At 38.9% G+C, this 20,816-nt stretch overlaps 1 protein-coding gene and 1 pseudogene across 3 annotated transcripts in view; one reads left to right on the top strand and one right to left on the bottom strand.

Moving 5' to 3' along the window:
• OPHN1 (oligophrenin 1) overlaps positions 1–20,816 on the bottom strand; it is a 512,189-nt gene that overhangs the window by 100,850 nt on the left and 390,523 nt on the right. For 2 of the 3 annotated variants that reach the window (XM_055337756.1, XM_055337757.1), the window contains exons 17-18: positions 19,635–19,693; positions 18,195–18,300 (exon numbers count right to left, since the gene is read on the bottom strand). The exons of the other annotated variant lie outside the window; for it this stretch is intronic. In XM_055337756.1, coding sequence (XP_055193731.1) covers positions 18,195–18,300; positions 19,635–19,693 — 165 coding nt within the window. The remainder of the gene's footprint in view (positions 1–18,194; positions 18,301–19,634; positions 19,694–20,816) is intronic. 3 annotated transcript variants of the gene reach the window in all.
• On the top strand, positions 6,738–17,537 carry LOC129517624 (protein SGT1 homolog; annotated as a pseudogene).

Raw genomic sequence — 20,816 nt, 5'->3', positions numbered from 1 at the left:
GCAGTACCCCTGGTAAGAAGGAAGGCAGATAGCTCAGAGGACGGATGGTGTGACCTGAGATTCCCTAGGATGTGCTAGGAGAGTGGGTTCCCCCTTCTTGGAGCTCATATAAGAGAGGTGGTACTGCTTCTCCAGGGACAAAGGAGCATGTGGGTACCATGTCTCTCCCCTGCTGTTCAGCAAAAACTATCTTTAGTAAACAATGCCAAGAGTGGTAGAATAAACTCCTTACACCAAGTCCACCACTCCCCCATCCTGGGCTCCCCAAGTCCTGCTTTTTTCTGGCAAGTGTGCCTAAGAACAAATGCAATTGGCCCCTCCCCCTGAAGACCAGCACAAATTCCCCACATAGGCACCTCATTTTCTAACCACAGAGTGCTGCAAACTTCACTTCTAATGGAAATAGCATCAAGTCTCTTAACAAGCAGACAAGAGCACACGTAGTTAAAAAAATTGCCACACTCTGGACAAGGTCCAAACACTCCCAAATGTAGGAAAGGAGAGCCTTGGTAGAGGAGTGACTTGAAAAAGATAAGCCAAAACACCGCAGCAGAATGCACACACCATAAACCAGAGACATGTCCTGAAGCACCAGGATCTGAAGAGTATACAACCTCTTCATTCTAAAGCCATTAATCTCAGGAGCAGGAAACTTAACAGGCTTCCCTAACACACAAAAGAAGACAGGGACCTAGACAAAATGCCACGATGGAGGAATTCATCCCAAAAGAAGGAACAAGAAAAGGTCACAGCCAGGAATCTCATCGAAACGAATATAAGTAATAAAACTGATAAAGAATTTAAAATGACAATCATAAGGATGCTACCTTGGCTTAAGAAAAGCATAGAAGACACCAGGGAATTCTTTATCATGAAGATAAAAGACCTAAAAATTAGGCAGGATGAAAGAAAAAATGCTATAATTAAGAAGTAAAACCAATTAGATGTAATGTCACAAGGATGGAAGAAGCAAAGGAAAGATTAACTGATACAGAAGACAAAATTATGGAAAATAATGAAGTAGAAAGGAAGAAGGAAAGAAAAATATTAGATCAAGAATGTAGACTTAGGGAACTCATTGACTCCATCAGTATAATAATATTCATATCATAGGAGTCCCAGAAGAAGAACAGAGGGGGAAAGAGTAATAAATATTTGGAAGGAAATTATAGCTGAAAACTTCCCTAATTTGGGGAAGGAAACAGACATCTAAATCCAGGAGGCACAGGAACTCCCATCAAAATCAACAAAAGCAGGCCAACACCAAGACATATCATAATTAAATTTGCAAAATATAGAAATAAAGAAATAGTCTAAAATCAGCAAGACAGATGAAGTCCATAACTTACAAGGGAAGAGAAATAAGGTTAGCAACAGATGTCTGCACAGAAACTTGTCAGGCAAAAGAAGACCTACACAATACCAACAGACACATGAAAAAATGCTCCACATTACTTGCCATCAGGGAAATACAAATCAAAACCACAATGAGATACCACCTCACACCAGTGAGAATGGGGAAAATTAACAAGGCAGGAAACAACAAATGTTGGAGAGGATGCGGAGAAAAGGGAACCCTCTTACACTGCTGGTGGGAATGTGAAATGGTGCAGCCACTGTGGAACTGTGTGGAGGTTCCTCAAAGAGTTAAAAATAGATCTGCCCTATGACCCAGCAATTGCACTGTTAGGGATTTATCCCAAAGATACAGATGCAATGAAACGCCGGGATACCTGCACCCCGATGTTTCTAGCAGCTATGTCCACAATAGCCAAACCGTGGAAGGAGCCTCGGTGTCCATCGAAAGATGAATGGATAAAGAAGATGTGGTCTATGTATACAATGGAATATTACTCAGCCATTAGAAACGACAAATACCCACCATTTGCTTCAACGTGGATAGAACTGGAGGGTATTATGCTGAGTGAAATAAGTCAATCAGAGAAGGAGAAACATTATATGTTCTCATTCATTTGGGGAATACAAATAATAGTGAAAGGGAATAGAAGGGAAGGGAGAAGAAATGGGTAGGAAATATCAGAAAGGGAGACAGAACATAAAGACTCCTAACTCTGGGAAACGAACTAGGGGTGGTGGAAGGGGAGGAGGGCGGGGGGTGAGGGTGACTGGGTGATGGGCAGTGAGGGGGGCACTTGACGGGATGAGCACTGGGCATTATTCTGTATGTTGGCAAATTGAACACCAATAAAAAATAAAATTATTATTAAAAAAAAACACAATGAGAGACCACTTTACACTGGTGAGAATGGCTGAAATTAATAATACAGGAAACAACAAATGCTGGTGAAGATGTGGAGAAGGGGAACCTTCTTACACTGTTGGTGGGAATGCAAGCTGGTGCAGCCACTCTGAAAAACAGTGTGGAAGTTCCTTAAGAAGTTAAAAATAGAGCTACCCTATGACCCAGCAATTGCACTACTGGGAATTTACCCCAAAGATACAGATGTGAAACAATAGGACAGTTGCACCCTAATGTTCATAGCAGCAATGTCCAAAATTGCCAAATTGTGGAAGGAGCCAAGATATCCTTTGACAGATGAATGGATAAAGAAGATGTGGTATATATACACAATGGAATATTATTCAGCCATCAGAAAGGATGAATACCAACCATTTACATTTACATGGATGGAACTGGAGGGTATTATGCTCAGTGAAATAAGTCAGTCGGAGAAAGACAATTATCATATAGTTTCACTCATATGTGGAATATAAAAAATAGTGAAAGACACCATAAGGGAAGGGGGGAAACTGAAAAATTAGAGAGGAACACAACCCCATGCAACACAGGGTTGCAGAAGAGGAGCTGGGTGGGGGGATGGGGTAACTGGGTGATGGGCGTTAAGGAGGGCACATGATGAGATGAGCACTGGGTATTATACTATATATTGGCAAATTGAATTTAAATAAAATTTAAATTTTTAGCTAAAAAGAAAGAAAGAAAGAAAAAGAAAGAAAGAAGAAAGAAAGAAAGAAAGAAAGAAAGAAAGAAAGAAAGAAAGAAAGAAAGAAAACTTGTCAAGTCAAAAGAGAATGGCAGGATATATCCAACATGATGAATGGGAAAAATCTGCAGCCAAGAATAGTCTATCCAGCAAGAAAATCATTCAGGATAGATGGAGAGATAAAGAATTTCCCAGACAGGGCAGCCCCGGTGCCTCAGTGGTTTAGTGCAGCCCAGGGTGTGATCCTGGAGACCCTGGATCGAGTCCCACATCAGGCTCCCTGCATGAAGCCTGCTTCTCCTTCTGCCTGTGTCTCTGCCTCTCTCTCCTCTCTGTGTATTCTCATGAATAAATAAATAAAATCTTTTTTTAAAAAAAAGAATTTCCTAGACAAACATGAACTAAAGGAGTTCATGTCCACTAAGCCTGCAGGAAAAATAAAAGAGGGGAGAACTTTGAGTGGGAAGGAAAAACCAAAGATGACAAAGATTAGAAAGGAATAGAGAAACTCTGAAGAAACAACAAAACAAGTAATAAAAAAACACTAAATTCATATCTATCAATAATCACTCTGAATATAAATGGACTAAATTATCCAATCCAAAGACACAGTGTATTAGAATGGATGCATGTTGGCTACAAGAGACACATTTTAGACCTTGACACCTACAGATTGAAAGGGAGGGAATGGAGAACCAACTGTTATGCTAATGGATATCAAAAGAAAGTTGGAATAGTCATATTTATATCAGACAAGATAGATTTTAAACCAGACTATAACAAGAGATGAAAAGGGCACTATATCATAATAAAGGGGACTATCCCACAAGAAGATCTTACAATTATAAATATTTATACCCCCAAATTGGGACCACTCAAATATATAAAACAATTAATAAGAAACATAAAGGAACTCGTTGATAATAATACAATAATAGCAAAGGACTTTAACACCTCACTTAACGTCAATGGACAGATAATCTAAGCAGAAAATCAACAAGGAAACAATAGCTTTGAATTACACACTGAACTACATGGACTTAACAGATATATTCAGAACATTTCATCCTAAAGTGGCAGAATACACATTCTTTTCAAGTGTACATAGGACATTCTTCAGAAGAGATCACATACCAGGTCACATATCAGGCCTCAACAAATACAGAAATTGAGATCATACCATGCATATTTTCAGACCACAATGCTATGAAACTTGAAGTCAACCACAAGAAAATATATGGAAAGACCATAAATGCTTCCAGGTTAAATAATATCCTACTAAAGAATGAATGGGTTAACCAGGAAATTAAAGAAGAAATAAAACAATACATGGAAAAAATGATAATGAAACCACAACAGCCCAAAACCTTTGGGATGCAGAAAAATGGGTCATAAGAGGGAAGTATATAGCGATACAGATCTACCTCATGAAGCAAGAAAAATCTCAAACAACCTAATCTTACATCTAAAGGATCTAGAAAAACAATAGCAAATGAAGCCTAAAGCCAGCAGAAGGAAAATAATAAGGAATAGAGCCTAAATAAATTATATGGAAACAAAAAGAACAGTATAACAGATCAATTAAATCAGGAGCTAGTTCTTTGGAAAAATTAATAAAACTGACAAACCCCTAGAGGGTGAGTTAAGTTGCCAAAGGAGTAGGGAACCCAAGTTTTTTGGTCCCTGGAATTCAGCTAGATAGTAACCAAATCATTCTGAACACCTGCAAAGTCAATCAGAGATCTAAAAAAAGAAATGCTGCAATTCTACAAATAGAAAAGTGACCACTTTTTGGAAAGTAGGAGGTGCAGAGACATGAATACATGGGGATATATCGGAAGATACAGTGGAGGGGAGGAAACCTGCTTAAGGAGGCTAATGTAAAGTATTATAAGCAGTGGAGCACAAAACTGGAACCTGAAGTTGGTACAGTGGGGGAATTCCTTGCCACAAATGTGCTCATGTGGTAAAATGAGGTGGAATCCCAGGTGGCACAGCATGCTTTCAGGATCCCCAGGGTCACAAAAAAAAAAAAAACCAAAAAAACAAAAAAACAAAAAAACAAAAAACAGAGGTGCCTGGGTGTGGCAAAGTTCCCAGGCTTCCGAGTGGGAAAGTTGGCTGGTAGCAGCAAATCTATGCATTGGCTTTCTGCTTTATGTTGCCATAAACTGCAAACCACTGAACTGTTGTTAGACTGCTCTCTGGCCAGCCAAAGGCAGAAGCATGAGGAGACCTCCTTCAATCCTCTGTGAGGAACAGCTTGAGTCCGTGCTGCAGAAGTTATTTAGTAAAAACTAGAGACTCAAAACTGAGTAGCATGTCTCATATAAAAATGTTAGATCAGAGGCTGGGTGAACACAGAAATATTACTCGTGGAAACCAGGGAGAAAAAAGTAATTGCTTGTCTGTGAGGGCTCACTGAAGAATGGGGGGTTGAAACTTTCAGGTCCAGGAGTAGATATCAGTGCTAAAAGCTTTCAGGGAGGGCAGCCCCGGTGGCCCCACAGTTTAGCGCTGCCTTAGTACAGGGTGTGATCCTGGAGACCCTGGATCGAGTCCCAAGTCAGGCTCCCTGCATGGAGCCTGCTTCTCCCTCTGCCTGTGTCTCTACCTCTGTGTGTGTGTGTGTGTGTGTGTGTGTGTGTGTCTCATAAAATTAAACCTTAAAAAAAACTTTCAGGGAGAAAAATAGCACCACGTAGTGCAATCCAGAACCACTTACGCTGAACTCCATCTGCTGGCACAGGGGGAGCAATTTGACCAGGGCAAGGACACCTGGGATTCAGTGCAATGGGCTCCTCCACCAAAAGACCAGCAGGAACAATGGGCTAGCATCAAGTTTACTGGTTATAAAGAACTGTAAAACTTTAGCCATTGGGGAAAAGAGTATATAGCTTTCATTTTTTATTATACTTTAGTCTTTCAGGTTTATCTTCAGCAATGTTTTTCAAACTTTCTCTTGTTTTTAATTTTTTAATTTTAATTTATTTTTTATTGGTGTCCAACTTGCCAACATATAGAATAACACCCAGTGCTCATCCCATCAAGTGCCCCCCTCGGAGCCCATCACCCAGTCACCCTCACCCCCCGCCCACCTCCCTTTCTACCGCCCCTTGTTCGTTTCCCAGAGTTAGGAGTCTCTCATGTTCTGTCTCCCTTTCTGATATTTCCCACTCATTTTTTTTCTCCTTTCCCCTTTATTCCCTTTCACTATTTTTATATTTTTATATTTTTTTAAGTATTCAAATAAGTCTCAATTTTAATAAGATCCTCTTCATACACATTTGCTACTAAAAATTGAAATAGCACATCAAAAAAATTACAATTTCTGAAAACCAGAAAAATCTACCTTATGCACACCCTCCCCTAATTATACTCTAACCAAACCACCCCAAGTTTTCTGTGTATTCCTTCTGCACAAGTTACTTGGCTTCGATTTTTTGATGTTAGGTTTTATCTTAATGACTTTAGGCTTCTCAAACACTTAGGCACACTCAACCTAGTAGTGCTTCCTTAGGTCAAACTGAAAATGGACATAAACTGACACCATTCAAATGCAAACTACAGGAACTGAAGTCATTCAAATGAAAACTACAGGATTCCTCACAAACTAATATCAAACTGGAATAGATACAAGACAGTTTATATCAATAGATTAAAATATTACAACTTGTCTTAACATAGAACAGCTTTCCCGAGCTGCTGCATAACAATCCTAGATCCAGCTCCCACAGCAACAGCGATTATTATTATTTTTTTTTTTTAGGGATGGCGGCGGCTGCAGCAGGACCTGCCACGGCCACCAAGTTCTCCCAGCTTCTCTGACGCCCTGATGGAGGAGGACCCCCGGGCGGCCCTAGAGGAGCTGACTAAGGCTTTGGAACAGAAACCAGATGATGTACAATATCATTGTCAAAGAGCTAATTGTCACATTCTTCTTGGGAATTACTGTGATGCTGTTGCTGATGCAAAGAAGTCTCTTGAACTTAATCCAAATAATTCCATTGCTATGCTGAGAAAAGGGAATATGTGAATACCATGAAAAAAACTATGCTGCTGCTTTAGAAACTTTTACAGAAGGACAGAAATTAGATAGTGCAGATCCTGATTTCACTGTCTGGATCAAAAAGTGTCAAGAGGCTCAGAATGGATCACAGTCTGAGGTGTCTGATTCTCAAAGGACTCATCAGTCAAAAATCAAGTATGACTGGTATCAAACAGAATCTCAAGTAATCATTACACTTATGATCAAGAATGTTCAGAAGAATAATGTAAATGTGGAATTTTCAGAAAAAGAGTTGTCTGCTTTGGTGAAACTTCCTTCTGGAGAGGATTACAATTTGAAACTGAGACTTCTTCATCCTATAATACCAGAACAGAGCACATTTAAAGTACTCTCAACAAAGATTGAAATTAAAATGAAAAAGACAGAGGCTGTGAGATGGGAAAAGCTAGAGGGGCAAGGAGATGTGCCTAAACCAAAACAGTTCATAGCAGATGTAAAGAACTTATATCCATCGTCATCTCATTATACAAGAAATTGGGATAAATTGGTTGGTGAGATCAAAGAAGAAGAAAAAAATGAGAAGTTGGAGGGAGATGCAGCTTTAAACAAATTATTTCAGCAGATCTATTCGTGGTACAGTTTTGAGTACCAACTGATCTGATGTAGGTAAAAGGAAAGTTGAAATCAACCCTCCTGATGATATGGAATGGCTCCCACAGCATATAATGTTTGTCCTTCTCCAATTGACTTATTTCACTCAGCATAATACCCGACAGTTCCATCCACGTTGAAGCAAATGGTGGGTATTTGTCGTTTCTAATGGCTGAGTAATATTCCATTGTATACATAAACCACATCTTCTTTAACCATTCATCTTTCGATGGACACCAAGGCTCCTTCCACAGTTTGGCTATTGTGGACATTGCTGCTATAAACATTCCGGGGGCAGGTGTCCCGGCGATTCACTGCATCTGTATCTTTGGGGTAAATCCCTAACAGTGCAATTGCTGGGTCATAGGGCAGATCTATTTTTAACTCTTTGAGGAACCTCCATACAGTTTTCCAGAGTGGCTGCACCAGTTCACATTCCCACCATAGGGCAAGAGGGTTCCCCTTTCTCCACATCCTCTCCAACATTTGTTGTTTCCTGTCTTGTTAATTTTCACCATTCTCACTGGTGTGAGGTGGTATCTCATTGTGGTAGCATTTTCTCATCTGCGAGTTGACCATGTCTATGTCTTCCTCTGTGGGATTTCTGTTCATGTCTTTTGCCCATTTCATGATTGGATTGTTTGTTTCTTTGCTGTTGAGTTTAGTAAGTTCTTTATTGATCTTGGATACTAGCCCTTTATCTGATATGTCATTTGCAAATATCTTCTCCCATTCTGTAGGTTGTCTTTTAGTTTTGTTGACTGTATCCTTTGCTGTACAAAAGCTTCTTATCTTGATGAAGTCCCAATAGTTCATTTTTGCTTTTGTTTCTCTTGCCTTCATGGATGTATCTTGCAAGAAGTTACTGTGGCCAAGTTCAAAAAGGGTGTTGTCTGTGTTCTCCTCTAGGATTTTGATGGAATCTTGTCTCATAATTTTTTTTATTTTTACATATACATTATATATATTAACTTTGGTTTCTGTTCATTGCATATTGTCTTATTTTTGTGTGTACATATATTTATATTTTTTCTTTCTTTTCTATTTTGAGATCTAGTTTCTTTTAACAAAAAGATCAAAATACACTAATGATCTAGTTCATTGTTTTGCTCTGTTTTACTTTTTGTTTGATTTTTCTTATTTTGTTTTCTTCTGTTTTTTATTTCTAGCCTTGTTATTATTGTTGTCTTTTCTCTCTCTTTTTTCTATTCTTTCCTGGATATAGTGATGAGAGAGAGGAGCAGACCCCAAAAGAAAGAACAGGAGGAAGTACTCACTGCCAGAGATTTAATCAATATGGGTATAAGTAAGATGGGGGAAGTAGAATACAAAACAACAATTATAGTGATATTAGCTGGGCTTGAAAAAAAACATACAAACACTAGAGAATTTCTTACTGTAGAAATAAAGGAAGTAAAATTCTAATCAGGATGAAATTAAAAATGCTATTTAGAAACTCCAACAACTAGGACAAACAAGTGAGAAGAGAGAATCAGTAATATATAATACAAAATGATGGAAAATAAGGACGCCAAGAAAAAGAGAAAAACAACTACTGGGTCACAAAGGGAAAGTTCAAGATACCAGGGATACCACGAAATAATGTCTAAATAATAGAGGTTTCAGAAGATAAAGAGAGAGAGACAGAAGGGGGCAGAAGGTTTGAGAAAATTTTAGCTGAGAACTTCCCTAATTTGGGGAAGAAAACTGACATTCCAGTCCAGGAAGCACAGAGAACCCCCATCAAAATAACTAAAAATAGGTCAGCACCTCAACATATAATAGTGAAGCTTGCAAATTTTAGAGATAGAGAGAAAATCCTGAAAGCAGGTCTGACAAGAGGTCCTTAACCTACAACAGTAGAAACATAGGGCTGGAAGCAGCCCTGTCCACAGGGACCTGGCAGGCCAGAAAGGACTGGCATGATATATTCAATGTGCTAAATGGGAAAAAATATGCATCCAAGAATCCTTTATCCAGTAAGGCTGTCATTCAGACTAGAAGGAGAGATAAAGAGTATTCAGGACAAAGGAAAGCTAAAGGAATTTGTGAACACTAAACCAGCCCTGCAAGAAATATTAAAGGATCCTCTGAGCAAGGAGAGAGACCAAAAGTAACAAAGACCAGAAAGGAACAGAGACAATCTACAGAAACAGTGACTTTACAGGTATTACAATGGCACTAAATTCATTTCTTTCAATAATTACTCTGATGTAAATGGACTAAATGCTCCAATGAAAGACACGAGGTATCATACCAGTTAATAAAACAAGATTGATTGATATGCTGTCTCCAACAAACTGATTTTAGATAAAAACGCCCCTCCATATTGAAAGTACGGGGTGTAGAACCATGAATCATGCTAAAGGACATCAAAAGAAAGCTGGAGTAGCAATCGTTATATAAGACAAACTAGATTTTAAATAAAAGAATGTAATAGTTGAAGAAGGACACTATATCATAATAAAAGGGTCTATCCAACAATACCTAACAAGTGTAAATATTTATTCCCCTATTAGGAGCAGCCAAAATATAAACTAAGTAGTAACAAAATTTAAGAAACACATTGATAATAATACAATAATAGGAGGGGATTTTAACACCCCATTCACAACAAAGGACAAATCATATAAGCAAAAGATCAACAAGAAACAAGGGCTTTAAATGACATATTGGACCAGATGGACTTCACAGATATATTCAGAGTATTTCATCCTAAAGCAAGAGAATACACATTCTTCTGGAGCAGACACAGAACATTTTCCAGTGTAGATCACATATTGAGTCACAAATTAGACCTCAGGGAAGCCTAGGTGGCTCAACAGTTGAGCATCTGCCTTTGGGTCAGGGCGTGATCCCATGGTCCGGGGATCGAGTCCCACATCAGGCTCCCTGCATGGAGCCTGCTTCTCCCTCTGCCTACATCTCTGCCTCTCTCTCTGTGTCTCTCATGAATAAATAAATAATTTTTTTAAAAAAAATCAGGTCTCAACTGGCACAGAAAGATCAAGATTATCTTCTGCAAATTTTCAGACCACAATGGTCTGAAACTGGAACTCAATCACAACAGAAAATTTGCAAGGAACATAAGTACATGGAGGTTAAAGAAAATCCTACTGGGGAATGAATGGGTTAACCAGGAAATTAAGGAAGAATTTTTAAAAATACATAGAAACAAATGAAAATGAAAACATGACAGTTCAGAACCTTTGGGATGCAGCAAAGGCAGGCCTAAGAAGGAAGTATATAGCAATAAAGGTCTTTCTCAATAAATAAGAAAAGTCTCATATAGACAAGCTAACTTTACACTTAAAGAACTGGAAAAACAACAGCAAAAAAGCCCTAAATTCATCAGGAGAAGAGACATACTAAAGATAAGAGTATAAATCGATGGTATAGAATAAAAACAAAGGAGAACAAATCAATGAAGCAAGGAGCTGGTTCTTTGAAAGAATTAATAAGATGAATAAACCCCTAGTCAAATTTATCAAAAAGAAAGGAGAAAGGACTCAAATAAATAAAATCAAGAATGAAAGAGGAGAGATCACAACTAAAACTGAAGAAACACAAACATAAGAGACATTTATGAGCAATTCATATGCCAAAAAATTAGGCAATCTTGGAAAAAATATAGATGCATTCCTAGAAATATACAAACCACCAAAACTGAAACAGGAGTAAATAGAAAACCTGAACAGACCCATAACCAGCAAAGTATTTGAAGCAGTAATCAAAAATCTCCCAATAAATGATGCCAGGACCAGATGGCCTCCCAAGGGAATTCTATCAAACATTCAAAGAAGAATCAATATCTATTTTTCTGAAGCTGTTTCAAAAAATAGAAATGGAAGGAAACCTTCCAAACTCATTCTATGAGGACAGCATTACCTTGATCACAAATCAAATACCTCACAAAAAAAGGAGAACTATAGATCAATATCCTTGATGAACATGGATGTAAAAATTCTCACCAAGATACTAGCTAGCTAATAGGATCTAACAGTATATTAAAAGGGTTATTCAGCATGACCAATGGAGATTTATTCCTAGACTAAAAGGGTGTTTCAACATTTACAAATCAATCAATGTGGTATAGCACATTAATAAAAGAAAGTACAAGAACCATATGATTCTCTTAATAGATACAGAAAAATCATTTGACAAATGCAGCAAAGTTTCTTGATAAAAACCCTCTGCCATTAAGGAATAGAGGGGAACATACCTCAAAATCATAAAAGTCATATATGAAAAACCTACAATGCACATCATCTTTAGCTCTGTTTTTTCCCTAAGGTCAGGAGCACGACAAGGATGTCCACTCTCACCAGTGTTGTTCAACATAGTACTGTAAGTCCTAGCCTCAGTAATCAGACAACAAAAAGAAATAAAAGGTATCCAAATCAGCAAGAGTAGTCAAAGTTTCACTCTTTGCAAATGACAAGCTATTCTACATAGAAAATCCAAGATTCCACCCCAAAATTGCTAGAATTTATACAGGAATTTGGAAGGCGTGGGAAACAAAATCAATGCGCATAATTCACTTACATTTCTATACACTAACAATGAGGCAGAAAGAGAAATCAAGGAATCGATCCAATTTGCAATTGCACCAAAAACAATAAGATACTTAGAATAACTCTAATGAAAGAGGTATAGTATCTGTATTCTGAAAACTATAGAACACTTATGAAATTGAGGAAGTCAAAAAGAAGTGGAAAAACATTCTATGCTCATGGATTGGAAGAACAAATAGTGTTAAAATGTCCAAGCTACCCAAAGCAATCTACACATTCAATGCAATCCCTATCAAGATACCATCATCATTTTTCACAGAGCTGGAACGAACAATCCTAAAATTTGTATGGAACCAGAAAAGACCCTCAATAGCCAAAGGAATGTTGAAAAAGAAAATCAAAGCTGGAGACATCACAATTCCAGACTTCAAGCTGTATTACAAAGCTGTGATCATCAAGACAGTATGGTATTGGCACAAAAACAGACACATTGATCAACGGAGCAGAACAGAGAACCCAGAAATGGATCCTCAACTCTATGGTCAACTAATCTTTGTCAAAGTAGAAAAGAATATCCAATGGAAAAAAAGACATTCTCTTTAGCAGGTCATGTTGGGACAACTGGACAGCCACAATCGAAGAATGGAACTAGAACACTACCTTACCCCATACACAAAAATAAACTCAAAATGGATGAAAGACCTAAATGTGAGTCAGGAATCCATCAGAATCCTAGGAGAACCCTGGCAGCAACCTCTTTGATCTGGCCCACAGTAACCTCTTGCTAGACACATCTTCAAAGGCAAGGGAAATAAAAGTAAATGAACTACTGGGACTTCATCAAGATAAAAAGCTTTGGCACAGCAACGGAAATAGTCAATGGAATGGGATAATCTTACAGAATGGGAGAATATATGTGCAAATGTCTTATCAGAAAATTGGCTAGTAACCAAAATGTATAAAGAACTTTTCAAACTCAACATCCAAAACCAAAAAATTTTGTCAAGAAATGGGCAGAAGAAATGAGTAGACATTTCTCCAAAGAAGATATACAAATGGGCAACAGACACAAGAAAAAATGCTCAACTTCAGTCAGCCTCAGGGAATTACTAATCAGAACCATAATGAGATCACCTCACACCAGTCAGAATGGCTAAAATTAACAATTCAGGAAACAACAGATGTTGGCAAGGATGTGGAAAAGGGGGAAAATTCTTACACTGTTGGTGGGAACATAAACTGGTACAACCACTCTGGAAAACAGTATGGAGGATTCTCAAAAAGTTACCTGCAATTAAACTGCTAGGTATGCATTGAAAGGATTCAAATAGAGTTATTTTAAGGGGCACATGCAACCAAATGTTTATAACACCATAGCTACAATAGCCAAAATATGGAAAAAGCCTATATGTCCATCAAAAGAGGAATGTTTAAAGAAGTGATATATATATATAATGTAATATATATAATTATATATATAATATATATAATCGAAGTGATATTATATATTATATATAATGTTATATATGTAATATATATAATTATATATATAAAACAATGTTAATATATAATTATTTATATAACATATATATAACATATAATATTATATATATTATATATATACAATGGACTAAGCCATCAAAAAGAATGAAATCTTGGCATTTGCAGTGATGTGGATGGAACTAGAGGGCATTCTGCTAAACAAAATAAGTGATTTAGAATAAGACAAATATCAGATGATTTCATTCATATGTGGAATTTTTTTTAAATTTTTATTTATTTATTTATGATAGTCATAGAGAGAGAGAGAGGCAGAGACACAGGCAGAGGGAGAAGCAGGCTCCATGCACCGGAAGCCCGATGTGGGATTCGATCCCAGGTCTCCAGGATTGCGCCCTGGGCCAAAGGCAGGCGCCAAACCGCTGCGCCACCCAGGGATCCCCATATGTGGAATTTAAGAAACAAAACAGATAAATATAGTGGAAGGGAATGAAAAATAAAATAAGATGAAATAGAGAGGGAGACAAACCATAAAAGAATCTTAATCATAAGAAGCAAATTCAGGGTTACTAGAAGGGTGGTGAGTGAGGGAGATGGCATAACTGGGTAATGGGGATTAAGGAATACACTTGATATGAGTGATCAGTGTTATATGACACTAATGAATCATTAAATTCTCCCTCTGAATACACTATATGTTAATTAAATTGAATTAACTTTTTTTTAAATTGACATATTCCTAAGTAAAACTATGGAAAAGAAACTGAAGGTTGCTGGAGGGGAGGTAGGCGGGGAGTTGGGGTAACTGAGTGATGGGAATAAAGGAGGGCACATGATGTCAGGAACACTGGGTGTTATATGCAACTGATGAATTACTGAAATCTATATCTGAAACTAATGATGTTCTATGTGTTGGCTAATTGAATTTAAGTAAAAATTTTAAAAAATAAAATAAAAAAAGAAAAAGAAGACCTAAAAAAATAAAATCACAAATGACACGAGATTCCAATCAACACCAAAAAATAAAAAAAATTATAAAATAATATTATGAAAAAGAATATGTCAACAAATTGGACTATCTGGAAGAAACGGATAAATTCCTAGAAACATATAAAATATTGGAGGTGGGGCAAGATGGCAGAGGAGTAGCACCCCCGAGTCACCTGTCCCCACCAACTTACCTAGATAACTTTAAAATCATCCTGAAGACCTACAAATTCGGCCTGAGATTTAAAGAGAGAACAGCTGGAATGCTACAGTGAGAAGAGTTCCCGCTTCTATCAAGGTAGGAAGATGGAAAAATAAAAATAAAAAAGCATCCATTGGGGAGGGGCCCCCACGAGGAGCCAGGCTAAGGCTGGGCAGCAAGAGCCTCCAGGACAGGAAAGCCCATTCCCGGAGAAACAGGAACTTTACTAATCTTCCCAGATGGAAAGGCGCTGGCAGGGAACTCGGGCAGGTTCCCAGGAGGGGCGGTGGAGCCCCCAAGTTCCCGGGGTCACTAACAGAGGAAGTGAGCCCACCCCGGGGGAGAGCGTGCCACACACCGCGGGCTCCGTAAACGGTGGAGCACGTGCCCGGCAGGGTCCTGGGAGCAGCTCAGGCGGTGGCTCCAGCAGCGGCTCCGTGCAGAGAGGGCTGCGAGGACCCGGGAGTGTGATTCCAGTGGCACAAGCCCCGGGGTCCAAGGCACAGGGGGACATAGCCCAGGATCCAGTGCTACCTACCCTTGGGACAGGCGGAGTCCTGGAGGACACATGACAGCCAGGAAACTCCTGCCACCAGGCGGACCCGAGCTGTGCAGATCAGGGCCACATGCCCCTGGAGGATCCAGGCCCCTGCAGACTGGGAAACTGCAGTAGTTACTGCTGGAGCTGACTCCAGGGCTGGGGAGCTGGCCTCCGCCACAGCTGTTCCTCCTGGTGTCACCTTGTGCCTGAGATTTGAGTGGGGCCGCCAGGGAACAGGGGCCTCACAGGATAAACAGCTCCCACTGAACCGTGCACCTGGCAGGGGGTGGGGCAGCTCCCCCAGGTGCACACACCTGAGAATCAGCACAGTAGGCCCATCACCCAGAAAAAGCTGGAAGGACAGGGGAAGTGTTTTTAACCAAGCAGTGCTGGAAAGCTCCAAGGGAAGTCGAGGGACATACAGTATATAAAATCAGAGGATAACCCTCCTTGTTTTTTGTTTGTTTGTTCGCCCCCCCCTTTTTTTCTTCCCTTTTTCCTTCCTTTTTCCAGTACAACTCGTTTTTAGCCACTCTACACTGAGCAAAATGACTAGAAAGAACAACTCGCCACAAAAGAAAGAATCAGAAACAGTACTCTGCCACAGAGTTACAGATTTTGGATTACAATTCAATGTCAGAGAGCCAAATCAGAAGCACAATTATAAAGTTACTGGAGGCTCTGTAAAAAAGCATAAAGAAATCAAGAGACTTCATGACTGCAGAATTTAGATATAATCAGGCTGAAATTAAAAATCAATTAAATGACATGCATCCAAACTGGAGGTCCTAACGATGAGGGTTAACAAGGTAGAAGAATGAGTGAGTGACATAGAAGACAAGTTGATGGCAAGGAAGGAAGCTGAGGAAAAAAGAAAAACAGAAGATCATGAGGAAAGGTTAAGGGAAATAAATGACAGCCTCAGAAGGAAAAATCTATGTTTAATTGCGGTTCCCGAGGGCGCTGAAAGGGACAGAGGACCATAAGTGTATTTGAACAAGTCATAATGAGAACTTCCTTAACTAAGGGAGGGAAACAGGCATTCAGATCCAGGAGATAGATTGCGCCTTAAAATCAATAAAAAAACCATTCAACATCCCGACATTTCATAGTGAAACTTGCAAATTCCAAAGATAAAGAGAAGATCCTTAAAGCAGCAAGAGACAAGAGATCCCTAACTTATACGGGGAGAAATATCAGATTAACAACAGACCTCTCCACAGAGACCTGGCAGGCCAGAAAGGGCTGGCAGGATATATTCAGGGTCCGAAATGAGAAGAACCTGCAGGCAAGAATACTTTATCCAGCAAGGCTCTCATTCAGAATACAAGGAGATAAAGAGCTTCCAACATAGGCAGAAACTGAAAGAATCTGTGACCTCCAAACCAGCTCTGCAAGAAATATTAAGGGGGACTCTGTAAAAGAAAGAGGAAGTCCAAGGAAACAATCCACAAAAACAGGGACTGAATAGGTATCATGATGACACTAAATTCATATCTTTCAAAAGTAACTGTGAACGTGAATGGGCTTAATGACTCCATCAAAAGGCACAGGGTTTCAGACTGCATAAAAAAGCAAGACCCATCTATTTGCTGTCTACAAGGGACTCATTTTAGACCTAAGGACACCTACAGCCTGAAAATGAAAGGTTGGAACCATTTACCATTCAAATGGTCCTCAAAAGAAAGCAGGGGTAGCCATCTTTATATCAGACAAACTAAAGTTTATCCCAAAGACGGTAATAAGAGATGAAGGGGCACAATATATCATATATAAAGGATCTATCCAACAAGAGGACCTAACAATCATGAATATTTATGCCGCGAAAGTGGGAGCTGCAAAGTATATCAATCAATTAATAACCAAAGTTAAGGCATACTTAGATAATAATACACTTATACTTGGTGACTTGAATATAGCACTTTCTACAATCAACAGGTATTCTAAGCACAAAATCTCCAATGAAACAAGAGCTTTAAATGATACACTGGACCAGATGGCTTTATTTTGAAAAATAGACACATGTAAAATTCATTGCAATTTTTCTAAGCTTGTTGTCTCATTTTTGTACTTTTTATTGTATACCAGGAGATGCCTTGAGAGTGACCTGCCCATGATCGTCAAGAAACCTAGTAGCAGAACTGACACCAGAACCCAGATTTGCTAATCCATAGTCAGAGTGCTTTCTGCTGCACCATACTGCTTCATAAGAGCCAGTTGCTGGCCTTTTATAAGTTAAGTAAATTCATCTTTATCTACAAATTTGAACCCTCTGTCCAAAAAGAACGACCCACACCACTTAAACTGACTAGTTTTACATCACTAGGCCTACTCTCTCTAATACTGTCTTTTCTCCCTGCCATACCCAAGCAAACAGTTGACCACAATCTTAATAATAACTCCCATTTCTTGAGAATCTCCTATGTGCTATGCACTTTATCTGTGTTAATTCACATCCATAAAACAGTCCTGCAATACTATTTTCATTTTCTGGATGACTGAACAGAGGCTAAGAGAGGTTTATCTAAGATTATGCAGCTAAATAAATGGTATACCTGGAATTTAAAAACAAGTTTATCTGACTGCAAACCCTGCGTTCTGCCCACTTTACCTAATATTACCCTTCAACTCATGCATAATGACTCTGGGAGGACATATATAAGGATCAAGGCAAAATCACCTTCTTCATAGAGCATTCAGCTTGTCAAGGATAAAACAGCTGGTAGCTGGGATTTAATGATCTGACAGACACTTTCTCTGCAGTTCTACCCTGTGGGCCAGTCCTCTAATAGAAACTCTTCCTGAAAACCCAGAAGCTACTTACTTGACCAAATGTCTTATAAGAAGTTCCAGCATCTCTCGGTTCTTTTCAGGTAGCTTATATACCAGGGAGTGAATGGCTCCCAGCCGGTAATCCAGGTTGTCAGACTCTGAGAGAGAACAGAGAGAGATAGTTTTGCCTTTTGGGCAACTGGATCAATCAAACTTTCATATATACACACAAACACATACACACACACACAATCAGAAACACAGAGAGATGAAATGAGACAGAGATAAACAGGTACAGAGAAAAAATGGCAATGAGAGACCAAGAAAAAAAGACACTGAGATGGAGAGAGAGAAAGACAAAGAGGCCAAAATGCAAAAAGAGGGATAAAAACAAAGAAATAGGCCTAGAAAAAATGAAAAACAAAAAGAAGAGAGATCAGAAAGACAAGAACATAAGACCATCTCTGAGGAAGTCATAGTTCTAGGTACATCAGGGTGTTCTAAAGTTCCACATGTAAACTTCCACTGGAAACTCTTGCCCATCCATCTTTTTGTGGTGCTGGGACATATACTGCTACCTCTAGGTTTATGTAAAAATCACTGAGACAGCTCAGAGTAAGGATCAAAGGTCCCATTCCTCAACAACAATTCATTATGAGGTCAAGTCCTCTGAATCTTTTCCTGCACACCACAGAGAGCACAGAGTAGTAGAAGGGCCATGTAGAGATAGGGAGGGATACTCATACAGTGGCTTTAGCCAAAACTTAAAAAATTTTTTTTTATTTATTTGCGATAGTCACACAGAGAGAGAGCTAGAGAGAGAGGCAGAGACACAGGCAGAGGGAGAAGCAGGCTCCATGCACGGGGAGCCCGACGTGGGATTCGATCCCGGGTCTCCGGATCGCGCCCCGGGCCAAAGACAGGCGCCAAACCGCTGCGCCACCCAGGGATCCCAGCCAAAACTTTTAATACTTCTTCAGCTGCCAAGTTTTGGGGTGATTCTATATGCCTTATTTCTCGTGGAATGCTCCACCGTCACCTTCAGTTTTATCATCTAGAAAATATGATTCTAGCACTAACAGATTAGGAGTAATAATTCATTCACAGCACAAATGGAAAGCATTTGAAAAGGCAAAGTTATGAAAAAAGCTAAAACAGCAACTATAATGGAACCATTTTGCTGTTCCCTAGTTATGTGAGCCAATGCTCTTGTTCTGATGGAAGAGGCACAGTTAATAAAGCCCTCTCATCTGTCACATCCCTCATGTTAGTCAGTTTTCTGCAACTTACTCAACCTACATTGATTTATGGAAAATAGCGAAACACTTTAGCTAGACAGCAAGCAAGAATACTCTCACTTGGAAGTGGATGAAATCTATGGATAGGTTTGTTTTTTCCCCTCACTTTCTCTCAAGAAATTTTCTAGGTTCATTGCCATGAACATCATTAAGAAGTGAAGACAACACAATTAACTAGTAACATAAATACTTACTGGCAGCAGAGACCAGATCTTTGTGAAGTCTATAGGTCATGACAGGTTCAGAAAGATTCCTGAAATTAATGAAGACTGTAAGTTCCTTTGGGGAGGAAATAACCAGGCATTGTATTTTCAGTTCCGTGGGCAGCAAGGCTTAAGTTTCTGATCCCTATTGCTTAGTGTGACTACATGCATTTCTCTCTTCACCTGAAACTTTGTCAGAGGAATGTTAGTTACCTGAAACTTTGTCAGAGGAATGTTAGTTACTAGTTAGTTACTAGTAATTCAATAAAATACCTGTAAAAGTATAGGCCAATTGGTCTGGCAAGGTCTGTAATTAGTTCCCAAAAGTGAAAGGAGTCACAAACCAGTCCTGAAAAATTCCATAGTGGACCCACTCTGAATGCTGCTATAAAGTCCTCACAGTTTGATAGTTCCTTAGTTTTCAAAGTGCTTTCATATCTGTCCTCCCATCTGATCCTTCCAATGATCCTGTGAGATGGAGCAGTTATCCAAATCCCAGTTTAATATAAGAGGAGAAAATTGAGGCCCAAAAGATTTCTTTATTTAGTAAAAAAAAAATATTGGCTGAGCACCTACATTACTTGAGATTGTGCCAGATATTTGGGATCCAGAGATGAGTAAGATAGATCCTAAACCTTCAAGGAGCTAACAGTCTAGTTGAGATGCATGCCATATACAAAATTTGCAATGTAAAAGGATGAATGTGATGATAAAATAAAGTTAGGTGGTGGTGGCTCGGAAAAAAAAATCCCCTTATAATAATAGTAAATGCTTCACTGTTCTAAGTGATTTGCATATATTTATTTACTAATTTAATCCTCATGACAACCATGTAACATATTGCTACTATCTCCATTTTATAAATGGGGAAACTGAAGTTCAGAAAAGTTAAATAATTCATCCAAGGCCTCATATAGCCAGTAAGTGACAGAACTAGGCAGTCTGTCCTGAGTCTATGCTCTTAATCACTGTTATACTGTTTACCACTGCTATTATTGTAGTAATCCAGTTAAGAGATAATAAAGGCCTAAACAAAAATAGTGGCATCGGAGATAGAAAGAAATGATGAAGTAAATTATTTAAAAGACATTAAAGACAGAACTTCTTTAAATGATTGGGTATACTGGTGAGGGAGAAGTAATCTGATTTGTGATACTGGATGGAACAGAAATG

This window comes from Nyctereutes procyonoides, unplaced genomic scaffold, assembly GCF_905146905.1.
Source record: "Nyctereutes procyonoides isolate TBG_1078 unplaced genomic scaffold, NYPRO_anot_genome, whole genome shotgun sequence".
NCBI classification, from domain to species: domain Eukaryota; kingdom Metazoa; phylum Chordata; class Mammalia; order Carnivora; family Canidae; genus Nyctereutes; species Nyctereutes procyonoides.
This window is presented reverse-complemented; position numbering and strand designations above follow the sequence as displayed.